Below are 27908 nucleotides of genomic sequence, written 5' to 3'. Positions count from 1 at the left end.
CGAGTCTAGCATCTCTTCTTCTAATCTGTTCGAATGGGCTATATTACCCCTTTGAATTAGTTACAGGGTATACACAACTAAAGTCAATTTGGCATTCGTGACTCGTCTGGGCCTGCAGCACTCGTGTCCATATAATTTCCAACATAGAAATATCGCACAACAAGTGCAAATGCAATTAGTTCCAAGCTTTATTTGTTTAAGCGAATGCCGACACACACACACACACACACACACACACACACACACACACACACACACACACACACACACGCGCGCGCGCAGCACGCAGACACGCACACAACGACAACATATTTTTCTTTGGAACTTGCAACAAGTAGTCGCGACTCATGGCCTGTTTGTGGTATCAGTTTGCGGCCTTATAATTGCCTAGATTATTTCTCCTCTATTTGGTTTGTCCAGCTTATTAAGATTTCTCAAATGTTTGCCCCGACTCGCCGGCAACAACGACAGCGACAGCAACAGGAACCGCGGCTCAGCCCGATTTTGCCTTTAAAAATGTGCGCGTATCGATAATTGCCTATCGATAAATGCTCGCAATTAGCGCACATATTATTTAGAACAATTCCAAAACCAAATGTTGCCTGCTCAGTGGCGCCGCCATGCTAATTATGCGGCCTTTTATGGCAACACAATCTTTTAATGCTGCATACTTTTCGGCGGCCGTTTAATATTATAAAACACCTTTCATTCCTTGGATATATGCAGCTAGCCCTATTTTAACTTTCAGTACCAGAGAAAACAATTCTAAAAGTACGCACATGCAACTACACATTCAAATCAGGCTTAACTAAATCTTTATCTCGTTTGCAGTTTTAGAACTGGCTGTTAACCTGTTTTAAGCAAACCCGATCCTAACCCGACTGCCTGTTTCCAGCAACAAACCTTCTTCTATCCAGCTTAGCTTATTTTTGGTTGGAATGGATGTAATATCCAAATTGCGCAGCGTTCTTTATGAGTGAAGCCTACAGCTGAACCGACATACATGTTAAGTTTGATGTATCTAGCTTATATGGTCTTGGAGTTATGCTTCAAAACATGTTGTCTTCAAATGAATGACTATGGGGGGATAATGCCTCTGTTACATTTTCAATAAACCATTAGTTTCCTTTATGTCTTAAAATCGATAATTATCGAGGATATCGAAACAAATGTCTTGTTTTGCGTATAATATATGAGAGTATGCATTTTATAAAAGAGAAAAGAATCTAAGGCAGTTTGAAGACTGTAGAAACCAAAATGTAGAAAAGCTTTTCTACATGATTATACGATTACTAAGAATCTGGAAAGGACATTTCTGATGATTCTTCAATCGTTCGTCTGATCTATTTGCGTGTTGTCCGGCTAAATTAATCAACTTTTGCTGCCTGTGCGGTTTTTTTTTGTAAATTTTCGATTCTGCTGTGAAAAGTAAAAGTAAAATGATCAACAATATACATTTCTCGATAGCATTTTTTATTGTTTTCGGCTTGTGCTGCACTCTGTTCTTGTTTTTGTGTTCATCTTTTCTGTTTTGAATGCAAAAAATAAATGCTATACAACATTAAAATGACAATTTTGTTGCTGTTGTTGCTCAGTTAATACGATTGTGATATATGTCTATATATATAATTTATTGCACACTCTTTAAAATGAGCATCGATACATACAAAAAGCACAGATTGATTGATTGATTGATTGACTGATTGAGCACAACGCGACATTAACGAGAAAAACAGCAACAACAAAATGCACAACTAGTCAATTTAAATATTTATATGTATATTTTAACTAAAATACAAAAGCAAAACTAAAAATTAAAAAAAAAAAAAAAACAAGTAAAATACAACTCGAAATGAACTTTAAATAGTTAATACAAAAGTTTATGTGTATATAGAGCTAAGATAATACAAATACATATACAGGCACACAAAATTTACAAAATAGTTTTTGTTTTTTTTTTTTTTTTTTAAATACTAGCTCATGGTATAACATATGGTATAAAACATATTAGTATCTATACATATATAGGAGCATATATTGTTCTTTAAGCTTACAATAATAGTCGCATACAAAAATCGAAGTATTGTATTGTGTTTTTGTTTTTAAAAGTATTAAAGAATAGCTAATTATACCTGAAACTTAAGATTAAACGCTCTGTTGTTTTGGTCTAATTGGCGGCATTAACTTGGCTGGAGGCGCGTATGGCAAACGAGAGAATACTCTCTCTTTCATCTGTATCTCGCTCTCTTTTTCTAGCCCAGCCTCGACTCAGCAGGCTCTTGTTGTTTTGTTGTTTGTTGTTGTGGGTTTGTTAACGCTTCTGCCAAAATTCTAGACAAATCACATCCAGCACATCACAGGCAGAATTTTTTTCGTGTTTTTTTGTTTTTGTTGTTTGTTATATTAACTATATATATATAGCTATACATATACGATGTGTGTATATATAATATATATGTGCTTATACTAGGCTTATAATTATGTATTTTGTATATATGTATATATAAATATATATATATGCATAAATATCCGCAGCAAGTCTTCATATATCTTCAGCTCACTCTCTCTGGTTTTGACTGCCTCTCACTCTCACTCTCACTCTCCCTCTCTCTCTCTCTCTCTCTGTCTCTCTCTCTCATATGCCTGTCTCGGCAATACCTTCGTCATCTGTGTGAAAATAAATTTAAATAAAAATATTTAATAGTTTTATTTACACAATTTTTTAAATAAATTTCTATCGATTTTTTGTAAACAAATTTATGCTACACAAAAAATATAAATATATATATATATATATATATTATTTTCAACATGCCCAGGCGTTAGTTGTTAGCGTGTGTATTGTGTCTGTGTGTGCGTGTGTATTAGTTAGGCTTTTTAATAACACTACACTACACTACAAGTAACAAGTTAGCAAGTGTAAGTGTGTGTGTTTATATACAACAAGTGTTAGATATTGTGCGATTTCTTTTCTTTTTTAATTTTGACAAACTACTTTGAATACACTACAAAAAAAGGGGGGAGGTGGTATATGCGCTTGTAGCCATTTGTGGGTGGAGGGGGTGCACTTTGTTGTTGTTGTTGTTGTTGTTGTTTATGGTACAAACCTAAAAGCGGACTCTTATCAATACCATCACCATCCTCATCCTCAGTGTCTGTGTCTGATTGAGTGCTAGTGCAAATGTTTGTTGTTGTTGTTGTTGTTGTTGTTGTTGTTGTTGCTGCTGTCTGCTGTACACAATGTTGTAGTTGTTGTTGTTGTTGCTGCTGCTGACTCTTGCTGCCTAAGCTGCTGTTGCTGCTGCTGTTGCTGCTGCTGCTGCTGCTGCTGGCCGTGGACAGCGTAGCTGTTGTCTCATTGTTCAAAGGCTGCTGATCATCGTCTTCATCTTCATCATCTTCATCCAGCTGCTGCTGCTGATGCTGCTGCTCCAGTTCCAGTTCCAGCTCCCTGTCCAGCTCCTCGGCGAGGGCCAGCGAGGCACGCAGCGGCGTTGCATGCAACGGGCTGCTGCCAGCGGCGGCGGCGGCGGCGGCCTGCAGCGGCTGTGGCTTGGGGCGCTCTAAGTAAATTTTAGTCACTGAATTCGTGAGTTGCAAACAATTTTGTGAAGGCAGCAGTTGAGAGCAGTGTATGTGTGTGTGTGTGTGTGTGTGTGTGGGTTGTTAGACAGGTGTGTGTGTGTGTGTTTGATATACAATGTGTGCGCGTGTGTGTTTGTTTGTTTGTGTGAAGAGAAAGAAGAAATTCATTAAATTATAACAAATTTGTTTGGTTAGTCACAAATAAAAAAAAGAAAACATTTAAAAAAAAAAACAGCTGCAAACCCAAAAGTTGTGTGTGTTCTTGTTGTTGTTGTTGTTGTCTATATATATATATACTACATATATACACATATATAGCTTAGCATGGGGCTTTAGTACAGAGCATTAGTCAATGGTAGTTAGAGATTAAAATTAGCAGCCGCAGCGACGTTCACCAAACCAAACGACAACTTTGAAACTTTGAAAGAGAGCATAGAACGTGGTCCGACACGCGAGGGGCGTTTATTTTCTTTTTTGTTGGGCGTGTTTGGGGCATGGCAAAGAGACTGGATTGCATCAACTTACCCTCATAGCCATCGTTCTCGTGCAGCTCATGCGAATCGGCAAGCAGATGCTCCTTGCCCTCCAGCACAGCCAGCAGGCACTGATGTATGCACACATATTGCTGCTCCGTTTGCACCATGAAGACGCGCTCTGCCAGAGGAAAAGCGAGAAGCATTAGAGTAGCTCAAAATAAATAAATATATATATACATATATGTGTGCACAGGTGTGTCTTCTAGCGGGCATTAGTCGTGCTTGATCCCCAAATAATCTGCTAGGATGGATGGAAATGAGAAGAAGAAATGTCTTTCTTCTAGTTCATACTCATCCAGATTATATATCTACTTTATACAAAATAATAATACCCTTTACAACCGACATAACGAAACTTCGCGCTAACAACACACAAGCTCTTGTTGTTTCCGTGAATCAACAGTCAGTCAGTCAGTCGATCAGTCGGGACAAACAGCTTAATATATATGTAAACATTCAGGTAGATATATACCCTTGCGCATGGCAAACACAATGCCAAAGATATCCACATAGTCAGACTTGTTGATGTGCTGCAATATTCGATCCAGTGCTATGAATGTGCCCGATCTGCCCACTCCGGCGCTACAGTGGACGATAATGGGTCGCATATCGGTGCCGATGACGTCACGGAAGGCGCGCACAAATCGCACCAAAGATTGAGGCGGCTCCGGCACACCAAAGTCCGGCCAGGTAGTAAAGTGAAAGTGCCGCATAATACGCGATTCACAATTCTAGAGAGAATGGGGAAAAATATGAGTAAAATTAGATGCAATTCTATATGAAAGCGAAGAGAGAAGCGTTTAGAGTGAAACAGAAGTAAAATGCAGAGAGAAGCCAAGCGAGAAGCTATATGAAATAAAGCAAAAGTTGAGGCTATCCCTAAAAGTTACAAAAAGCTTTATTAGCTTTCTTTGACTGAAAGCTGACTTCGCTTCTCTCATTGCTTCTCCCTTGACTTTAGCTGACAAACTCTCTCACTTTAATTAAGAAGTTTAAAAAGTACAATAAAGGAAATTAAGCTGTTAACTTTCTTTGTTGGTCTAATGCGCTTATCTTAGCTAAAACTAACGGACTTGCAGTTTATATAACTAATCTAATCGACACTTTTACTGCCTGTTTTCTTTCTTTGGTTCTGCCTTTGCTTCCTTCCGAACATATATTAAAGCTTTGTCTTTATTTTTTATCTTTTCAGGCTTCTCGCTTTGGATTTTTAACTCTCTTTGGATTTTCTTGTCGGCTTATGGAAAGTTTTAATGGTAAGTGATATTTATCGTTTTTTAAAATCTTCTCGCATTGCATTGCTGCTCCATGATACTTATCGTGAAGGTAACAAAACTACCTAGTAAAAATTTGTAAAAATAAGGATCAGAAATGATTTACAAGGGGCCTCTTTCAAACGTTTCTTCCATCGCTTCTCACTCTTCTTCTCTCTTCGGTTTTCTCTGTAAGCATTTAATATGGGAATATGCATCTTTATAACTCCTCTAAACTCTTCTAGCTTCGCATTGATTCTCAAATGGCTTCTTTCTGCATTCAGCTTTTCTCACAATTTATCGCTTCTCTAAACGCTTCTCGCTTCACATAGCTTCTTTTTGCTACACGAAACTTTCAACTAACAAATTGTAGCGTTTAAAATTAAAAATATTCAGTGAGGATAAAATCGTATTACTTCTTGGATTTGAACGCTTCTCCCTGCCACTTACCCTGGAGACCATAAACTCGGCTATGGACCAGTCGAGGAAGTGCGTATCGGTAATAAGCTGCACTTTAATGTCCCCATAGAAGATGGGCACACGATCGATGGGCCAGTACTGATCGCACTTCTCGCGCCCCTTCTCAAAGCAGCGCGTCAGCATGACAATCGCCCGGGAGTTGCTCTCCCAGCACATGCGCCAGAACTCCTCCCGCGTTGAATGCAGCGGTCCCTGCGTGACGATGAACTCGCGCGGCGAATTATGGCCCGGCATATAATTGGCATTAATATAATCGGAGCCGTCGTCATCGTCGACGGGCTGTAGCTTGAATCGTGAATGATCATACGGCAAAATGTTAGTGAATCGATTCTTGGGCCGATTGCAGGGTAAATCGGCGAAGCTGCATGCTTGATCGCGGCCCACATGCTTTAGCTCCTCAAACTCCTCGCTGAATCGAAAGTCCGAATCGGCGGACATGAGGCGATAGTGTTCCGCAAAATCCTTGACATGAATGGGCCTATTCGGCGCTATATAGCCCTCTGGCAAAGCCGTCAGCTCGTCGGGCATGCGGGCCAGCTTGTTGGCGGTGCGCCGCATGCTATGGCAGCGATAGCGATAATAGCCCAATGCCGTCAACAGGCAGAGCACGAAGACGGCAATGGCCAGTGTGCTGGCCAGCCAGAGGACATCGTCGCGATCCGTGGTAATCGGTTCACTGTACACCGTATCCGTAAACTTGTCCTCGTCCGTAAAGGCGCGCACCTTGATGCGATACGTGGTCGCCGATTTGAGCGGGCCATTGCAGTAGCCGGTGCGATGCTTCTCGCAGCCGGCGCTGCCAATGGTGAAATCCTCAAAGCCAGCACTTCTCAGGCTGAGATTGGCAAACGGATTGTACGGCTCGATGGCCTGATAGGGCAGCCATACGGTGTACGCCTGCACATCCTGCCAGCTGGGCATTTCCAGGCCGGAGGCATTCTTGCCAACATCCTCGGCCACAATGATCGTATACCAGCGCACCAGGCCGTGCGCATTCGAGAAATAGCTCTGACGGAAGCGTATCTGTATGGTCGTGCTGCTGTGCCCCATCTCGACGGGCATAATGTGTGGTGCTGGCGCCGGTGGCGCCAATATGGGCATCAGTTGGCGATGCTCACGCTCTACGCCGTAGCCGTAGCCGAGCGCCGATTTAGCCTGAATGCGAAAGATGTAGCTGTTGCCCGGCACCAGGTGTTCGATGCGCGCCTGGGTCGCATTCGCGGGCAGCTCATAGCTGCTCGTATCGGCAGCGTCATCCACATTCTGACAGCTGATGCGATAGTGGGCAATGGGTCCGTGCTGCTCCTGAACGGCCAGCAGCCACTCGAAACTGATTTCGCCCGGCTGCACATCGCTCGGCTGGAAGTACTCGACCCGGCCCGGTGGCGCCGGCAGTGTCTGATAGCTGGCCGAGATGGGCGCACTCGTGCGCATCATGGCGCTGCCCAGCTCGCTGCCGGCACGCACCGAAACGGTGAAGGTGTAATTGTGATATGGCTGCAGTCGCTGCAGCGTCAACTGTGTCTGCGTCGTTAGATTCTGCAGCAGCTGCGGCGAGTCCGCGTCCGCGCTCAGATACTGCAGCTCAAAGTCTGTGTATTCGCCGGCGGGCGCTGTCCAGCGCAGCGTAATCTCTCTGGCTTCCAGCTGTGTGGCCTGCAGATTTGCAATGGGCAGCGGATGCAGCCGATACAGACGCTGTATGGGCAGACTGGCCACGCCCCCGCTGACAGTCCAAACGGTTATGTTGTAGAGACGGCCGGGCGTGAGGCCCGTAAAGCTAAGCTTACGTTCCGTATCGTTTGCCAGCTTTTCCTTGTCCTTGATTAAAGGATCGCCCAGAGAAAAGCGATAGATGTCGAAGCGTGTGCTGGACGCGGGCGTGGGCGTGTAGTTCAAAGTGATGCTATCGCTGGACTCGCCCTCCTCCTCCGGCTGCAGATCCTGCCCCTTCTCCTGCTGCTGCTGCTGCTGCTCGTGGGCATTCGATATGAACACATCCGATTGAATGAGCGGCATTGTTCGCGTCGAGAGATGCGTTATGCCCGACCGTATGCCATTCGAGCTGGCCTGCACTTCGAATTTGTATTGACGACCCGGCGCCAAATCCTCAATGGGTATGCGCACGCTGGTCGAGCTGACTGTGCGGGCCAAGAAATTGAGTTTTAGTGGGGCTAATCAATTTTTATTTGACAAGCGAAAAATACTCACGCTCCTGCTCGCTCAGCTGGGTCACGTTCTTGTACTCCACCAACTGCGGCTCGTCCGTGGCCCACCATTTGATCGTATAGTAGTCGACATGGCCATCCGGACGCGGCCATTCCAGCGTAAGGTTGCGCGAATCCACCAGCGGCACCACATTCGAGACGGGCTGCGGCGGCATCGTAATGTTCAGCTCCAGCGGCGCGGTACTCTCAACGCCAAAGCTCAGCGTGTTCACCTGCACCAGATAGCGCTCGCCGTAATGCATGTCCTCGATTCGTGCCTGCGGCTCGTGCACATTGGGCAAACGCTGCCAGGTGGTGGCTGCGGTCCGATAACGCACGGCGTATTCACTGTAATCGCTGCCCTCCGGCGGCAGCCAGTTGAGCAGCACCAGATTCGTGTTCACCGTGCGCTGCGTGAGATTGCGAGGTGGCTTGGGAACTGCAAAATGCAGAAAGATCAAAATTGACGATGGATTCACAATAAAAGAAAGCGCCATAAATGAGTGTGATTCACTTGCATTCATACTATGCTATGAATGGGCCAAATATGAACACCTCTTCATTTGACTGAAACCTGACTGAATGTAGGAAATGAAACAGAGGAATGAATGAATGAATACGACGAAGATTGAATACCCTTGCAGATATAGATTACGTTGTTGATAGGGTATTGCTTGCTTTTTTACATGATCGCGTCGAGCGAATGAATTCTTGCAAAAAATGCATTCAAAAAGTTAACTAGAATTACAATTCAATAAATTGATTTAATTCGATTGGTCGAGCGAACGTGTTCTTGGAAAATGCATTCGACTTCCGAATTAATTCCAAAATTAATCAAAATTATAATTTAATTCATTTTAATATTGATTAACTGATTGACCAAGCGAACGACTTCTTGTAATTCTGCTTCGAATATAAAATTCGAATTGCAATGCAATCAATTCCTTCTAATTCATGAATCCCTGTACAATCCACTTGTAATTCGATTCAATAACTTTCCGACAAATGACTCGCAACTGAATGATTCGTTCAGCAAATGAATCACGCTCATTGGGATACAGTTGTGTCCACACTTACAGACTGCCTGAAAGTAGGCATGCGGCTCGCTGCGCATATCATGACTGATCGCATAGACCTTGATCTCGTAGCCGGAGCCGGGATGCAGATACTTGATGACCAAATTGGTGCGATTGGTGCTGATGGTGCGCTCCTCGTTGGTGCCGTTGCGCTGGTAGTGCACCTCGTAGCGATCCTGCTGCGAGTTGACATCGCTGCGCCAGCTGATGTTCAGGCCCTGCGCTATGCTGCGCAGCTCCTGGATGATGGGCGCGGCGGGTCGGGTGTCGCGCGTCAGGCTGCTCGCATTGGAGCTGATGCCATTAGACAGGGCCTGCACCTCGATGTGGTAACGTCTGCCCGGCAGCAGCTGCGCCAGTTGGTACTCCGTTTGCGGCGTCTCCAGCGTCTGAGATGTTGTCGTGGCGGCATCCGTATCATTTAGCTTCTCGTAGTAGCTGAACAGATGGGAAGCTTATTTAGTCTGGATTGATGCGAGACGCTGCAGCCTTTCGACACTTACCTAATGCGATAGCTATCCTGTTTGCCCGTCTCAGCTGGCTCCCAGGACAGATGGACCGTATTGCTGCGATCGTCGAGATAGCCACGCAAGCTTCTCACCGGACGTGGACGCAGCGTTATCTCTGCGCTAGCCGGCCACGAGTTGACATTATCCGAAATGGTCTTGACCACCACATCGTAGCTTTTGCCGGGCTCCAGAATCTTGGGATAGTCAAAGTAAACGCTGCTTGCCTCGGTGCGCGGCACGGTGAACACACGCCGTGTCGTCGATATGGAGATCTGAAAGCTATCGTACTCGCTGTAGGTGCGCGGCGGCTCCCAGCGCACCCGGAACGAGCTGGTCGTCGTGTAGCGCGGATCGAAGCTGACGTTCAGCGGACGCTCCGGCACGGTCAGGTAGCGTGCAGTTGTCGGCACCGATGTCTCATTCTCGGAGACGGTCTGCACCGATATGTTATAGGCGCGGCCGGGCACGAGGCCCTTGAACGCGGCCTGGGCGGGTCCGGGCGGCTCGCCTTCGCGCTCCACATACAGCACACTCTCGATGGCATCGTCCGGCGTTATGGAGACCTTGTAGTGGGTGTAAAGGCCAGCCGGATACGGCGGCTGCCACAGCACCAGGAGCGTGGTCTCGTTGCGGAACCAAACGATGAACTTGCCGGGCGTATTGGGCTCTGGATGGAATATGGATGGAATGTGGATTTTTTTTTTTGGGAGGGGTTACAATAATGTTTTACTACAATGGACAGCTAACGGTACGGAGTTGGATACGGTGTGCATATGTATGTGTGTGCAGGTGTGTGTGTGTGAGTAGGTGTGTGTGTGTAGGTGTATGTGTGTGAGTAGGTGTGTGTGTGTGTGGCTTATACTAAACACACACAACATAATAAAGACGCAGCACGCTAAGGCACAGTGTTACCCAAGTAAAATGAACCAAATTGAAATTTCATTGCTTAACGCTTACAATTCTCAACAAGTTAAAGCTAGACAGACAATCTGCCGGGGCACAATCTTTATGGTAAAAAGTAACCAACATAGACTTCGGTTCGATTAGCTTTATATTGTTATACAAGAATATATATATATTTACTTTATGGTGTCGGGAATGTCACCTTCTATGACAAAGTCATAATATCATAAACAAGTTTTTAATAAGCTAACTAGAAGTGGAGCTTATCATGAAATAAGCTGGAATGTCAAGAGGATAAGTGCATCTAGCTTAAAACTGACGGGCATCTAAAAAAGTACTCAAACTAAAATTAAATGTATTTGATTGATATTTGACTTGGAAAGCACTGTGCCAGCGTCGGGATCACTTAAATAGCATTAAAATAGTCGTATACGTATTTATTAGCAATAAACTACAAGCGACAAGAAGACAACAAATTGGGCAGTTACTTAAGGTTACCTTCGCCTGGATCCATTGCTCAAGGCTGCGAGACAACAGTGCGTTGGAGAGCAAGAAGAGAATTTGGCGGAGAAAGAGTTGTTTTGTTAATACTAAGCACCACAACCAATTAGATACATAGGCTAAGAACTCTTGCCCCCTCTCAGCCGCACAGATTGAGAGGGGTTTATTAATTAATTTATTTTGTTGGACAACTTGTTGTGTGTTTGGTGTTTTTAGTAATTGCAGCGACCGCTGGAAGTGCGTGTGCCCGCGGGCCGGGACTTACTTGTGGTGAAATTGCGACTCGTATAGGCGACCGACTCCTTGCCCTGGTAGGTGGTATATGCCTGCACCTGATAGGTGCCGCCCGGTGTTAGCTCCTTGGCGGACAGCTGTAGGGTATCATTGCCGGCCAGCATAAAGCTGCGATTATATTCGCTATGCGCCGGTTCTGTCAGGCCCAAGACTTTGATCTTAAAGCCCGAATATTTGCCCGTACTCGGCGGTTTCCAGGTGATGAATGCGCTCTTGCTGGACCGCAGCTGTACGCTGAGATTGTCCGGCGGATCGGGTGCTGCGATAAACAATTCCAATTTATAGTTGCCCATTCATTTCACTTTTTTTGAGCTGAGCCCAAAACCCACCTGTGGTTATGTTCACCGTCCAGGTGAGCAGCTCACGATGCGTCGAATTTGTGTAGTACAACCAGAAATTGTACTCGCTGCCGGGCAGCACGCGAGATAATTTAATATCCTGCCCAATCTCACTAGCCGGTATTGTCGTATTCGGTTCCGGATAACCAAACGGCGGACTGTAGTCGATCCGATAGAAGGCATTGTCATTGCTGCTCGCATTCGGCACGCTGATCACCAAGTCGGCGCCATTGGCCACCTGTTAATTAGAAAGAGAGAGAGAAAGAGAGAGAAGTTTGCATTAAAAAGCTGGAAAGATAGGTTGTAGAGCTCTCTAGTCGAACACAGCGATATGCTGCCTTTAAGAACTGTTTCCCTTAGCCGCACACAAATATCAAATGCCTTTTTTATTATAATCGGTGCTTATTGTCCGATCACAATTTCGAGGTGTGTTCTATCTTTAAAATACCTTTGCAAAGAGTGTTGCAATTGGCTAGTGATATGTGCAAGCGCAAGCGGAGACTTCTTCGATCCCATAAAGTATACATATATATTCCAGATCAGCATCCATCTCTCAGTTTTAAGGCTATCATCTTGAAACTTAGGTCTGACAGTACCATCGGTCGAAAAGTCAGCCAAACTCAGCATTAACTAGTTCAACTATTCATGAGCTAAAACTTATCAAATTCGCATCACCGTATTATATAGATCTCTGGCAAGAATCGAGTAAAAAATGAGTTTCTATATGGCCAAATGTATGGCAAATATGTACAAGGGTATTGAATCTTCGGCTTGCGGAAGATATCCTTACTTTCTCGTTTATTTCATTATCTTTAACGTGGAAAATATTGCGAAATGGAACAATGCAACCTTGTTTGATGGATTGGTCATAGATCCAGTTCCCCTGCCTGACAAATAGCTCTTTCTTTCAGCCCCATAACTGACCTATATTATGAAATGTTTAATCTGCTCGTGCTGCTCGCTGTTTCCCAACCCATTAATCATAGCGATAAGCTATACACACACACACACGCCGAACGATAACAGTTGGACAGGCGCTTGTTATTGTTGCCAAAAACACAAGTTGAGTCACAATGTCAGGGCTATAACTGGATGCCTCTCACTGGCCTCTCTGCCTGCCTCTCATAGTTCAGCTTGCATCTCGTGCTCATTAGGTTTTTACATTAATCTGTTTATACTTATACACATATGATTTTGATAATGACTCTGAAACTGTTCAAACTGTCAAGTGACTCAACTCAACTGTGTCAAATGCATTCATCGGGCGTTGCATAAGCAATACCCTAACTAACTTTACCCAGACGAGTATTGAATACTCTACAAAGTCTGCTCCAATCAGGCCATATGATACAGCAACTCGATGACAATGTAAGGCTCTAATTTGCCAAGCTTCGATAATATATCGTCATAAACAAAACGCCGATAGTTCCAATAGCAGCTGCTTAATGATATAATGATCCGATACGACATCTGTAATGCCTGCAACTGGAGACGGATATGTGCCGAGTCTCATCCATATAGCTTTTAGGCTGGCTGGATTCGTTTACATGGGCACAGCTGTCAGATCAATAATATATATATTTATATATATACAGAGAGAAGCGTATAGAATATGCTTAGATGAATTTCATAACTCTGGCTGCTGAAGTTCTCGAGACTTGTTGATGGATAGTCATGTCTGTCGATGCTAATCAAGCATATATATAGATTATGATATCTCCATCTTTCTAATACATACTCAATAAAAAAAAAAAAGTAACTAATATATATTTTCTTTTATTTCATAGAACAAAACCATCTCAAGGAATCAATATTGTCTTAGATCAAGTGTGAAGTGGATTATCAAATGATCGAAAGGCATCCCTAGAAAATCTATTTGAAATAGAGACAGGATAAGCTCTCATAAGGTAAGCTAAGAGATATATTTAACACAAGAATAATATTCAAAGTAGAATCAGTTGAGAGTTTAGATTCCTTTCAGTATTTGCATAAACAAGATAAATTGTTTTAGGGTTAATTTCCAAACCGATTTGATTTGTGTCTGAACCAGCCCGCCGCAAGCACAATTTAATGGGTATACAATAGAATATGAAATGGAAAGATGCTCAACTGGCTGTCCAGCTATTATCTATGGCCTTGCCCATATAATATTGCATTCATATGCTATGTATATATTATAAAAAGCAAATCGCATTTTAATTTACAATGTTGAATCGACAATTTTTTATGCCAACATCCAGTTAGCGGGGGAGAAAAACCAGTTGATATACGTGATCTATATTTTTGATCACAATTGCAACAATAGCACGCAGTTTATTTAGAATAAAACTCAGCATTTATTTCGTTAATAATTTAAATTGTTAATGAATCGATGATTAGCTAATTTCTTGAACCTGACTTGATAATTTAGTGCATATTAAACAGCGAATAATACGCGGATCCATTGATGACGCTTATCACGAACTCCACAAAAAAAAAAAAAAAAAAAAAAAATCATTTAAAAGCACGTGATTTAACGTTAAGAGAGAAACAGAAAGCGTTTAGATTGTGCGATTCTCTTTAAGTGAATATACATAAAGTTACCTCGAATTTTGAATGAATTCATTTCCCAAGCTGAAAAGTTAAGTACAGCAGCAGCAAAGCGGAAAATTACAATGGAAATCGCAATTGATTTTTCCAACTTTGAATATGAATACGAATATGAGATATATGAAAATGATTTGTTGTTTTCGTTGTTAGTTTTTGCATGTGACATGCGAACAATGGGCTAATACGGAAGTTAATTTTGTTCAATTTCCGATTCGATTGTGGGTGGTTTTTATTTGACATTCCACTTAAAATCGACCATTAGATGAGCAATTTGTGGCATTACTATTTATTTGACTAACCAGAAACGTACTAAATGGCGTATATAACTCTATAATTGAGACTATTAGAGTGGCCTGTTGTGAGTGCGTAATCAGTTAAGAGGCAGAATAAACAGCTGCCTGTTGCTACAGCTACATTAGGCATTAAGAGAAGAATTGACAAATTAATTGATCTCGCTGCAGAGTCACAGGCAGAGACAGCTGCCATAAATAAACGTCGTCATATATTCGCATTCAATGTGTCAGTAGAACGTTTAAGGATATCGCACAAAGAAGAAACGAAAAGAGCGATAAGAGATGGGCACACATGGGCGCCAGTTAAACGATTGCGGATGCCGCATAAGAAGTAAGAGCAGCAGAAATGAAATAAAGATCCGAAACAGATAGATAGAACGGCATGTATAACAATAAAAGGAACGTCAGACAGGGAATAAGTGTGTGTGAAAGGAAGAGAAATTATGTTCGCAAGGGAGAAAGCGAAATGATGTTAGTAAACATGATCGAGGGGAAAGGTAGGAAAAAACAGATTAACTGAAGGAGCATAAAGAGAACGCAGCTAAAGCAAAGCCCGAAAAGTTAGTAAAAAGAAGAGAAAGAGAGAGAGAGAGAGAGAGAGAGAGAGAGAGAGAGAGAGGGAGTTGCAACAGCGTAAAGGGGCGACAATAAACCTTTAAGGATGCCGTTCGAAGAGGAGAGAATGCAATAAATGGCAGACATAGGCAGTGTTACCCCCATCAAGCAATTGGCATATTATTTCATAAATATGTATAAATATTATGCATGTATAAACAAAATCAACTGTAGGAGGTAGAAAGCCGGATCTTCACATCTATTAATGTCAATGGGATCGCAACGTGAGAGCTAAGCAAAATAAACTCAATCTGGATAATATTATGATGGCCAATGGCAATGCTATTTACTGTCTATATTTACGCCCTATTTATATACCAAGTACCTGAACATTAGGTGCGTATTGCCTATCGCATAGCATATGTTATATATGCTAAATGTGAACAATTTGTTTATTGATTCGCATTGGCATGCGAAAATATACACACACAAGATTTGCGACTATTTGGGGATTATATTAATATGATATATGCATATATATTTGGATGTACTTGATAGGGGTCTCTGTGTGTGTGTGTGTGTGTGTGTGTGTGTGTGTGTGTGTAAATGGAAAGTATGCGCATTAAATTCATATTTCATGTAACTGTGCGCTTTGGGCTTACGGCAAAGGCATTTGCCGCCATTTGACATATGCGAGTCGAGTGTTCAGATATTGAGAGATATAACTAGGTGTGTGTGTGTGTGTGCGTGTGTGTGTGGGGGCGTCCATTTGTGGCTATTTATAAAGCACTTGCAATTGACATTGCGCACTTATCAGATCTGTTGTTGTTGTCGCTGCCTTTCACTTTTCGTTTATGATATTTTTTTGGGTATTTATTTTTTCAATTTGTTCGTACTTTATTTTTTTTTTTTTTTTTTTTGTTTTGGGCGCCATGGGAAAGTTGTGCGAGTGCGCATAGCAGGCAGCTTTGCGTCGGGCACACTTGGCACTCGATTCGCATTAATGAAGCGTCGACCTTGTCCGTTCATTACAAATGCAATCGTCGCCCTGGCGTTGCCCGTCGTTGCCCGTCGTTGCCCAGTTGCCAGCTGGATCAGCGGCAATTGCAGCTACAATTAGTTGTTGTTGTTGTTGTTGTTGCTTAACTAAAACCGAAAGACGAGGTCATGAACCAAGCGTCTAGTCAAATGAACCCCAGCGAGCGGCACAGCTCTAGTATTTCTAGTATTTCTAGAAAAGAAGCCAATGTCGTCGTGCACTGATCATGATCTTGCCTGATCAGCAGCATATATATTCTTCGTGAGCATTATCTCTGTTGGTGTGCTCTTCGAATAATTCCATGACGCGTCTGTTTCCTCAACATGCGGCGCTAGTTAAATAATTTGTAATAATTACAAAACTAAACAAAACATTTTTTAAACACCAACACATCATGTATAAGCCCCCCCCCCACTCCTCCAGCTCGCCAGGCCCCCTCCAATAAAAAAAAAAAAAATAATAATATTAATATAAAAAAGCGCAGCTCAAATTAAAAGCACAAACGTACATTTTTTGCGTTGAGCTGGCAAAAAAAAAAAAAAAAGAAATAATAAAAAAAAGGCGGCTGAAAAAAATCGAAGCAAAACAAAATTAAATCAAAGAAATTGACAGCTTTTGCTGCGCCGCAGCTTGAATACCCTTACTTAACCATCATACGTTTCAGATATACTTTAAATACTTGCAGAGATGCTTATTGAAGCAATCAGATCTTTTGCCGCGCCGCAGCTTGAATACCCTTACTTATGCATCATATATCTGAATTAGATATTGAATACCTACAGTAAGATCTTTCGCTCTTGCGCATATAACATATATATGTTACATATTCTTGGCTGGAAATCTTAAGCAAAAGAATATGTTATGAACTTAAGAGCTAGAAAATTATCATTCCAATTGGATGCCTTTTGAAGGAGTTCCTCTAGGAATAGAAGTCTATTAGCAATGTCTGCAAAGGCAACATAGAAGCTGAGCAGTGAGGTTAAGTTGAAGCGATACGTTCAGTTTTGTTCTACACAAAGAACATCTCGAATAGACGACGCTCTGGCAGCTTCTAGAGCCTTCGCTTGTGGCCAAAGCTGAATACCCTTCGCCGGGCTAGGCAACAGACAGAGTCGATTGCATTGGTTGTGGGCACAGGCAGGTGCGCCATGTGGGTTGTCGCAGGTGATCACACGCTGTGTGCTGTGGGGTAAGCGGCAAAGAGATGGGGAGAGGGGGGAGGTTGGAGCATTGGGGCCGGTCGCTTGTGCTGTTTGTGTCTGATTTATAAAGCGTTGTTGGTTTTTGCTAATTATTTATATGGCAGCTGCCGAAACCAGTTAGGCGAGCACCAAGTTTTATTTGTTTTGCTTTTATTTCTTTTCTGCTTCTTCTATATATTGTTTTTTTTTTTTCTTTTATTATGTGTAGTGTTTTTTTTTTATTCATATTCGGCATTCAATAAACAAATTGGCGCTGGTATTGAGCAGCCCGGCCAAAACTGAATGCGAGTATGTGAATAATTTTGTTGCAATTGAATTTGTGCGACTAAAAGCCAACCTGACAGCCCGGCTAGTCCCCCCCCCCCCCCCTACTCGATCGAACCACCTGAGCTGCTCTGCAAACAACAAAATTGTTCAACGTTTAGTTTTCTTTTTGACTTGGCCCAGTTATTTTACGCTATATACCCTGTATTTATCAACTAGCCACAGTCGGTGATAATAGTTGAGCATTTATTTTTTGCATCCCATTTCGCATATTTTATTCATCAGCATCCAAAGTCGAGTCGTGCTGGCCGACCTGCCTTCTATACCCTGTCAACTCGGAGTATGAAGGGGCAACAGCTTTCAAATTAGGTATGTAGACTCTATATAACAAGTGCATAGAGATAGTCTTCCATTCATTCTGCTTTGCATTTCACAGTTGAGTCGCAGTTTTTTAGAGCTACATCTAAAGATTGGTATATAGACTCTGTTACATGTACATTTACAGGGCATCGTCTAGTGTGGCATGCTCTGTTGCCGTAAAGCTGCTGTAAAAGGCCGTCGCAATTAACATTAATTAATGCAGAGGTTGTTGCTGTTGCGGCTAGTGCAAAATCGTTTTATAGCCAATCATTAGTAGCCAAAGCTATGGCTACTATATATATTTATATATACATATTTGTATCTTTGATCAATCAGTCGATTGCCGCGCCACGCTTGCAATTATATAACATATATTATATATATATATATATGTATATCTGAGCAGACTGCGGCTCTGACACCCCAACCTGAGCCCCAGCTACGACATACACGTGTGCCCGCTGGCGACTTGGCGGCTTGTCGCAACGCAATTGGCCAATTAGCTGCCGCTGTTTGTTGGCCATTTATGTAGGCCCAATTTGCGGCTAATTAAGCGAAAACCTTACGAATTCAGTCCAAATCTGTCTCGCGAGCCGAATGCGAGCAACAGTTGTAAAAAGGGTGAGTTGCCCAAGAAGCGCAGTTGATCAAACAAAATTACGAATCGATTGCCGCCGACAGATCCAAGTGACACGAGAGTTTCGAGTAGGACATATACAAAATCATTAAAGAGATTTCATGAATAGCTGCGATAGTTACAACACGCTCAGCAATATACCTGAACCTAAAGCGGGTATATGGGTTTGTGCAAATGTATGTGAGAGGACGAACCCATAAACTATATATATTCTTGATTCAGCACAGACTCGGCTATCCGAGTCGATCTAGCCATGTGCGTCTATAAGAGCTCTAGACATGAAATAGATATGAACGTAGGTTTATATCCGATTATCGATACCGAAATCCCGCTTTTTGAGCAAATCTCGTGGTTAGTATAAACACATCATATAGTTTTTATTTCTATATTTGGCTGAGATTATCCTCAAAAAAAAAAATCATCAAAAATTCAAAATCAAACGATATTTAGCCAAGTTATTCGTAAAAACTACCATCAGAAAAGTTTTGATTTTCGAATGCCGACCCCATTTTTGAGAAACAACTTCTACATCTCTATTGAAATTTAGAGTTTGATTTTTTGTTTATGCTGTGACAATGCCATCTCTACTGGCCACAACTCACGTAGACTGACAACGTGCCTGGCCCGGCGGTTGCCATGCGAAGGGGCTTCGTGTGCGAAACTCCACCCGGAAATAGTTACGATAAGTGTGAAAGTTATTCCACTGCAAAGTGAAAAAAAAACGAACGAAAAAGTTTGAGAAAAACTGTTGCATATTTTGGCTTTTTGTGACGCACACATCAGAGTTTAGTGGCAGCTAGCTGAGAGCGTGTCTCTCTAAATGGGAAAAATAGCCAACAAAAAAGTATACAAACAAAAAAGTGGAGGAGAAAACGAAGAAGAAGATGAAGAAGAAAGAGGAGGGAAGCCTGATTCTTTAGTTTACATGACTTTACACAGCACTCGCTGCCCGACAGCAGAAATAATTTGCCGCTAAATGGTGGGCTATTTTTAAAAAGGCACTTCATCAAGTGCCGCCGGATGGTTGCATGCCACACACACACACACACACACACACACACATGAAACTGCTCCAGTCTAGGAAGAAAAAACGTGTGTGTGCGAGTGTGTGTGTGTGTGGAAGTTGGAAATTTGGAATATCCCCACAGAAAACATAGACTTCAGACGGAAGAGTCGAGGCAAATGACAGTCGACTGACGATGTCTATACACTGTACAAAATTCTGGCTAAATATCTATAAACGAACATATAGCGATTTTTTTTATTATTGTTGTTAAACAAAAATTAACTAGATTAATACGAGTGTTGGTTCAGCCTGCAGCTCTGCATATAGAAATTATTTACAATCTACACTGGAAAAAATTGGATAGCTAGATTGAAATTTTAACTATATTATGATTGCATGCGTTGAAGTACTAGCTGGTATTAAAGCATCAAGTTTTTAACTTAATGTCAAATAATTAACTGCACACATAGAAAGCCATTGAGCCAACATGAGAAGTTAGTTAGGAAGAGAAGAGTTATCTCCCATTCTACATCCAAGTTTTAGGAGCGAAAGAGATAAAAGGAAACATCAATTTTGTCATTAATCCAAATCCGAAAAGAAAGAAGAAAGCGCAAGAAATTGTAATAGAAATTTGTACAATTTGAGCCAAACTAAATTTTAATCTCAAAAGCAACTTAATTTTTGCCGTGTATCTGACATTCCTATACAAATACGCTCAGTACAGATATGGGTACACAATAAAAAATAAAAGATGAAAAAAAAAAAAAGAGAAGGAAAGAAAGAAAGAAACAGCTGCCCGGCAACATAAACTGAATGATTTAACACGCGACTTTTGACGATCGTCGCGTTGTCAACCCATTTTCGGAGGCACTTTTTCCTGTCGGCGTTGCCACCTAACAGCGTGAATATATGGCCACCCTCGACTTGGCCACTCGCTGTGCATTACAATTAGCCCAAGACTCCCTCCAGCAGGGTGTATACCTCTGCCTCTGCCCTCCCCCAACACCTTTTGAATGCATTCCAGTAAACAATAAAAAAAAAAAAAAAACAAAAATAAAAGCCAAAAAGGGGGTTGCGGTGGGGCAGCTGTTATTACAACCTCGAGTTTCGACAAAATGCAGACCGCACCCAATAAAAAAAAAAGAAATAAGAAATGAAAACAAACGGCCAGCAAGGCAGGGGGGGGGAGGAGTCGCAACCCGCTGCTCGACTTCGGTTTCGGTTTAATTAATTAAAATTAGATCAGACGTTCGGGGCAAGTGCATCGGGCAATAAAAAAAAAAAAAACATACATGTGTGTATATAAACGTTGAGCTGAACACGATAACGATTCCGTGTGCGCGGCTGCACGAGCTCAAAATTTCAATTACAACAGCCAAAAATTATAAACAAACACAAACTATTTTGGAGTATGCTCGACCCAGGCATACCCTGTAGCTACAAGCCACGCATTAGCCACGAGTATTAGGGTTCATGTCAAAATCTAGCTGGCTGTTAAGTAGTCAAGTTCTAAGTATACCCTGTATGCCCTGTATATCCTGCTATGGCATATTAAATTGGTTGAATACCCTGCATAATAAATATATTACCAGTGCCATTCTTAGCTGCGTCCGAAAACAGGAACAAACTATTTAACTAGTAGTTAAATTCAATTGCAATGCTTTAAGTTTAGCCGATACCCTGCATATTCTGTGATTAGCCTATTAAATTTGCTGTGATCAGGCTAATATGAAAAGCTTCAACTAATTGCGTCGAGTGGAACAGCAGATCCACTACTCAGTAGCGTGTTAAAGTTAGCAACTACTTTAACATGATGTTTAAAAAGCTGTTAAAAGCTTTTACTTATTGCGTTTCGTGGTACTGCGTGCCAATTTTCTATAGGTGCGGGTTAATGTTAACAACCACTTTAACTTGATGTTAAATTTACATTTCATTACTGTTGCTAACACACTTACTAACACATGCTTTCTCATATAGACTCGAACTAAATCCCCCAAGCACTAAAATAGCACATGTTGATGCAGGTTCCTGTCAAAAATCTTATGCTCTTTGATCGCATGTCAAATCTACAAAGAGTTTAAGTTATGCCAAACTTTAATTCAGTTCTCCGATCTGTTGTTAACAAGCAGATCAAATTGTAATGTAGCCAGTTGGCGAACTCTTCGCCCAACTCGTCAATTTAACGTGGCGTTGCCATATTTGCCAAAGTTTTGACAAGCGGTTAAACGCAACGCAATTTAACTTTGAAACGAACATTCCCGAAACGAGTCTAAATGTAAATGTATAATAAAAGTATTAAAAAACAAAATAACAAAATAATTGGCTTATTAGCTTTATACTATAATATCTAATAAATATAATTATCTGTACAAAATGTTTAGCCCCCTTTTGTATGGCTAATTTATGGGGTCCAAACAACCGGGCCCAAGGGCAAAGGGAAGGGGCATGCATTGTGCGGCAGGGGATAAGCTTTCCTTAATTGAAATGGCGGTGCGAAGCGTTTGATCTGTGATTAAAATAAATGTAATTTCAAAGCAAAAAAAAAAAAAAAACAAAAAGCCAGAACAAACATCAATGAAAGTTTCTAACAAAAAATAAAATAATCCAAAATAATAATAATGAAACAATAAATAAACTGAAAGAGACAAACTTCATGCGCTGATGTCATCGGCCTTTATCAGGGGGGGGTGGAAGGGAGGTAGGGGAAGCGCTTAGTAATGCGCGCAAACGAGTATCGAGCAGAACATTTCGAATACTCTCGCCTCAAACGAGTAGTCGATAGTGAGTAATGTGTGGCAGGTATCGAGTACTTGTGCATTGTCGCTGGCTAAATACGCACGGCACGTAATGATGCGACGCATCTGATATTATGATCAAGTCAAGGCGAAATCTCGCTCAAATTGCTGTACGTTATTCTTTTTATTATTATTATTTTCATTTGTTGTTGTTGTCGTCTTGGCACGTGAGCTCGGAGACAAAACAAACAGCCAGCGGCCGCATTCCGAGTGAGTTTAATTGCAAACTGCAAAAACAACTTTTGAAGTAAACTTGGTTTTTTATTTTTTGTTATAATTCTGTATTGTATTGTTTTATTTATATTTTTTTTCTTTTGGGGCCAATAAACAAATAAAAGGCAGAGCGCGCGACGCTTAGCTTTTTGCCAGACTCGAAGTAGGATGCAGAATTTTGATTTAACTGGCGACAGGACAACTTTTAGTTATCGTAAAGCGAGCGAGGAACCAACCATCCAACCTTGAGCGATTATTTAGATTTACGCATATCTGGTTTCTGTTTCTGTCTCATTCACTTTTCGAGTTCTGTTTACCCTAAAACAGGGGTATACTAACTAAGCCAACAGCCGTGTAACAAAACATAAATTTACCTTTTACGCTCCCAAACACGAATTTGAATGTTTCATGTAATCTACTTTAATGAATTTTTAAATATATATTTTTTAAATTATTTAATCTATTTTCATACCCTCTGAACCCATTGAAAATGGTTGAAAATGTTATAATTTTGTTTATTTTCATTTTAAATATATTACAAACAACAAATTTCCATATAAATTTTAAACCTAACGAGGGCAAATATTCAGTTTTTTAGCTTTAATTTTAGCTTTAATAGTTTGCACTTGATGTAGAGTAGATTTTATAAAAAGAAATTCGGTTTTTTTTTGCTTTAAAGATATTAGTAAAAAAAAACACTTAAATTACGATAGGTAATATCTATAAATGTTTTTAATATTTATTTACAAAGTTTTAGTTGAGATCTTTTTTTTCTTTTTCACATATCCAAGTTATTATTAAGCAAATACGCTTTTTATATATAGTGTATTCTCTCCGAGACTTTACATTTGTGCACTTTTGTTGTTCCATTTGGTTTCTTAATTTTTATATATATATATATATTTATGTGTCGCATTGAGTTGTACGCAAAATGAAACGAGTTTTGTAAAAAGTAAATGCAAAAGCAAGAGACTAATCCACGCTAAATTTTAAAGAGAAAGGTCGATCAGGGCAGAAGGAAATGAAATCAAATCGAATATGAGAATATATATCCAAATCAACATATATGCATATATATATAGATATATATGCATAAAGATCGAGGCGGAGAAGAAGAAAAGGTCGAGTGCATGTGCCAATAGCTAAAAGCTAAAACATTGCGGCTTAAAGATTCAAGAACAAGTTCTCCGGCGTACTACTTATAATTAATTGCAGGCATTACGGAGTTACGGAATCTCGGGTTTAGCCCCCACTTTACAAAAACAAAAACAATAACAACGAAACGAAATAAAACAAAACAAAAACAAAAACAAAACAAAATGCAATGAATTGAAACCGGCTGCGGCGAGTGATTAAAAAGTTTATGACACCAAAAACAAAGAGAGGAAAAAATAATAATAATAAAAACTCAGGCAATGTGCATTATTGCCTTTGCCTAGGCTAAAATGCGGGGGATAATTCGGCTGTGAAACGGGAAAGCGGGCCGTTAATTATTGTAATTTGTAATTATGGGTGCGCGAGCGAGAGAGCTAGAGAGGTAGAGCGAGTGGGAGAGAGCGGGCGGATGAGACAGATTGAGTTATAGAAAATCCCCCAATTGAAATTCAACAGACGCAGTAAATAACGATGAATCCATGTTTTATGAGCTTATCGATAAAAAGGGGGAGGAAACAGGCGCGGGGGGAGTGGGGGATGTGCGAGGTGGAATCTGTTCGTCCTCTTCTAGCTGCTGCAATTGTTTACTTTAACAATTTGGGAATTCGATCGCATACGAACTGTAACTTCTGCCTCCCTCTTTGTCAGCACCCTACTCCCAACCCCCTCCCCCCTGGAAATGCCCGTCCATTGATGAGCATGCTTCCTGAAATGTTTGGCGCATTAAATAGACGAGTAAATTTGTATGCGTTTAGTCATCAGTCAGAATATATCTCGAAATACATGGTACACATGCTTAAAGCGTGCCTGCCCCCTTTTCCGCTGCAACCGCCGCTGACTAAGTTTAGTCAATGAAGCGAATTATATGTATGTACATACATACATTATCGCATTCCATATTATTCCCCCAACATTTCAGAGGCCCGGCGCAACGCTTGTGTGTGCCAATGCCGCAGCGGCGATAAGGCTGGGCGTATTACGAGCTCTAACAGTGAGGTATATGCAATATGTAATAAACATTTGACATATCAATTATATACAAGTACTTTCTATCCATCTGGATCGGTTATGACAGCTATGTAAAGTAAATGTAGCATGACACATTCTATAAATACCCTTAAATACCCTGTAATTTACAATCAGTTTCGTTTCAAGGCATGGGCTATTCTCCCTAACACATACATATATTTATCTGTCTACGATTTACTGTTGTGTATGCCATTTACTGTTAATCGGTAACAAACGGCCTCATCGAGTGCAGCGACCCAACTAATCGTTAAAGGGTATCAAACGTCACTTACCTGTGGCCAGAATATCGTTAAAATGCCAAAAAGTAACAGCATTTGTTGCTTTCGTTGTTGCTTTTGTTGTTGCTGCTGTTGCTGTTGTTGCTGCTGCTTCATGGCGCTGCCCGTTGCAAGTACAGTGGAAACCCAAAAATGTTGACTGTTGCGGCTTTTGCTTGTTGCTTTCTTCCTTTTCTGCTTGTTATAACATTATTTGTCTGTCTCTGTGTGTGCATGTATGTAATTGTGTGTGTGCGTGCGTGTGTGTGTGTGTGTGTGTGTAAATATCACTCTCTCGATAGGTCGTCACTTAATTAATATTGCACTTGTTTACAGCGTCGACAGCGGGCGGCGTTGGCTCTTTTCTTTCTGCAGAAACAAATAAAAGATGCAACTCGCGCTAGTTACTAAATTGTTGTTGTTGTTGTTGTTGTCTGTTGTCGTTGTTCGTTTTGATTACAATATTCGTTGCCGCTGAGCGAATGACGCGTCGGCCACAATTCAAGGAATGCGCCCATGCCAAATGCTTTTTTATGGCCAAACAAAATTATAACGGCACTGTCACACTGCCTGCTGCTGCGCTCTCTCAATAGCAGCCGAAGAGAGCTGGCCTGGCGAGAGCGAACGAGAGATAGGAAGAGCAGCAGCAGCGGCAGCGGCAGCGGCCGCAACAAGCGAAAGCGTCGCAACGTCACTGCTGCAGGTAGAAAGCAAACGAATGAAACGGAAAAAAAAAAAATGAAGAAGACGGCGGCGACGCGTAGCTGCCTGCAGCGTGCGTGTGGTGCAAGCGAGCAGCGAAGAGAGCACAAGTGCGTATGCATGTGTTTGTGTGTGTGCATGTACATATACATACATGCATAAATGTATGCATGTGTAGTGTGAGCAGGCTGTTGCGCGTGCGTGTGCGTGTAATAACGGCGCTTTACAACTGACGCAGTTGCTGCGGCCGCGACTTTTGTTGTTGTTGCTGCTGCTGCTGCTGCCATTACGAAATAACTGCGCGTCCGCCATGACAATTACTAAGCAATTGTTGTTGTTGTTGCTGTTGCTGGTGCTGATTTAAGCTGTAGCTGTTCTTCAATTATTGCACCCCCATTTTGTGCACGGCAATTGTAATTATATTAATGCTAATTGCACGCATTTATTTCAACGGCAACAGCAATAGCGCACCCGCACGCAGACACAGCCGCCGCCCTTTCCCCACACACACACACACATGCATATACATACATACGTTAAGCGACAACAGCGGCGGCGCAGCGGCGGCGACAGCGAAGTCAGCTGCCCACAAAAAAAAAAAAAAAAAAAATTCACTTGTAATGGTTGTAGCCGCTGTTGCTTCTTCTTCTTCTGCCGCTGCGTTTGCGCTTGCTGCATTAATTAAACTAGTCACGTTCTGTGTTTGTTGTTTTTGGTTTAAAATGATTTTTTTTTTGTTTTGATTTTGGTGAAATTTAACTGGCCGTCGCACTGTTTTTGTTTTTAATTTATACATATATATATTTGCAAATTTAAGTTGAATTCCAGCACAGGCACAAGTGCCATTAGCTTAGTTATTAACTAAACAAATACACGCATTAATTCAAGCAGTGGCAGCAGCAGCATCGGCGGCGTCCGCATTTGTAAACACACAACAAAAACAACATTAGTAAAATGTAACCGTACACAATCTATGAGAGCGTCTTCACTCCTCTCTCTCTCTCTCTCTCTCTCTTAACACTCACTCACTCTCTCACTTAAGGTGTTGCTTTATTTGTTGACATTAAGAAATTACATTTGAAATTTGCATTAGCGCCCAAAAAAAGCCAACGAAATCACAATACACAGTCCACGAAGGTGTTAAAACATCTTTTTTGTTTGGATAGAAAAACAACAAAAATTAAAAAAAAAAAATAAACGTATGTGCGCGCGTTCAGCGCAAGCGACAACAATAACCGAACCGAACGAAGAAGTGTATAAAAGTGAACAAAAACAAGTGGATAAAACAACAACAAAACAGTGCGCAGAACATCACTTGAGTGTGTTGCGCAGCGCTGCTTTGCCATATCGATATATCGATAGACGGCTAGTTATTTTGGTATTAATCGTTACTGCTGACTATTCACAATATAGCGCAATCAAGTAGCGCCATCTACAGTTCAGTTTGCAGCGCGCCTAAATTTGAAAAGGTCTTTCCCGGGTCATTCAAATGGGCGCAGAATTTAATAAGCTTCGGCAAGAACATAATAATATCATGCTATAAAACAATGAAAGCTCACCCGAAAGGCACAACCTTCTGCCAGCATTGGTCGCTTGGTTTGCCCTTTACTTACAACTCTGATACTGCAATAAAAACCGTTGAAAAAACGTTGGGGAAAAAACCGATTGTGAATAAATGTGGCGGTTGGCTGACTGCGTGTAGTCGATATTATTTAACTATCGATGCTTGTTGAGGTGAACCTGGCAGCAATTAAACTGCAATTAACACCAACAAAGCGTCTGGTTCGTGGCGATTATTTAAATTAATTGTATATTATGGTATTTTCATTGGTTTTATTTATGCATGGCTCCCACCAAAGTTGGTATTCTAGCTGGTATTTTTTTTAGCTCCATTGTAAACGCGTATATCGATAGTGCAGTTCGATAAGCTTAACGAAGCGCAACTATCGATAAGGAAACTGCCGAATTGAACGAATGTTTGGCGCCATTTCGAAAATGCAAATCAAATTAATAATATGAAATCAAAATAGTAAGAGAATTCTGCTGCAACCCAAAAAAGTGGCTTGTGTTCCAGCTAATTAGTTCTTGCAGACCTAAACATATGCAAGGATCCATTTAATTGAGTATATA

The 27908-nt window shown here is 41.5% G+C and overlaps 1 protein-coding gene and 1 long non-coding RNA gene across 10 annotated transcripts in view; one reads left to right on the top strand and one right to left on the bottom strand.

Annotated features, from left to right (window-relative positions):
- Positions 1 to 27908, top strand: part of LOC26531121 (uncharacterized) — a 191748-nt gene that overhangs the window by 160781 nt on the left and 3059 nt on the right. For all 5 annotated transcript variants that reach the window (XR_004303045.2, XR_004303044.2, XR_011417406.1 and 2 more), the window contains 2 exons: positions 5314 to 5377; positions 13470 to 13589. This is a non-coding gene — a long non-coding RNA (uncharacterized lncRNA). The remainder of the gene's footprint in view (positions 1 to 5313; positions 5378 to 13469; positions 13590 to 27908) is intronic.
- Positions 1453 to 27039, bottom strand: Ptp4E (Protein tyrosine phosphatase 4E). 5 transcript variants are annotated; one of them, XM_070211158.1, is made up of 12 exons: positions 26804 to 27039; positions 25092 to 25445; positions 11674 to 11920; positions 11316 to 11603; positions 9641 to 10313; positions 9139 to 9575; positions 8066 to 8500; positions 5825 to 7995; positions 4594 to 4852; positions 4111 to 4239; positions 3108 to 3581; positions 1453 to 2667 (listed from the first exon to the last, which is right to left on the bottom strand). In XM_070211158.1, the coding sequence occupies exons 2-12, from the start codon at positions 25191 to 25193 to the stop codon at positions 2636 to 2638; spliced, it is 5247 nt and encodes a 1748-aa protein (XP_070067259.1). In that variant the 5' UTR covers positions 25194 to 25445; positions 26804 to 27039; the 3' UTR covers positions 1453 to 2635. The 5 variants fall into 5 exon arrangements, with proteins under 5 accessions (XP_070067259.1, XP_070067258.1, XP_070067261.1 ...); XM_070211157.1 differs by having other exon boundaries at positions 26808 to 27039; XM_070211160.1 differs by having other exon boundaries at positions 3108 to 3563; positions 26808 to 27039.

This window comes from Drosophila virilis, chromosome X, assembly GCF_030788295.1.
Source record: "Drosophila virilis strain 15010-1051.87 chromosome X, Dvir_AGI_RSII-ME, whole genome shotgun sequence".
Classification (NCBI taxonomy): domain Eukaryota; kingdom Metazoa; phylum Arthropoda; class Insecta; order Diptera; family Drosophilidae; genus Drosophila; species Drosophila virilis.
This window is presented reverse-complemented; position numbering and strand designations above follow the sequence as displayed.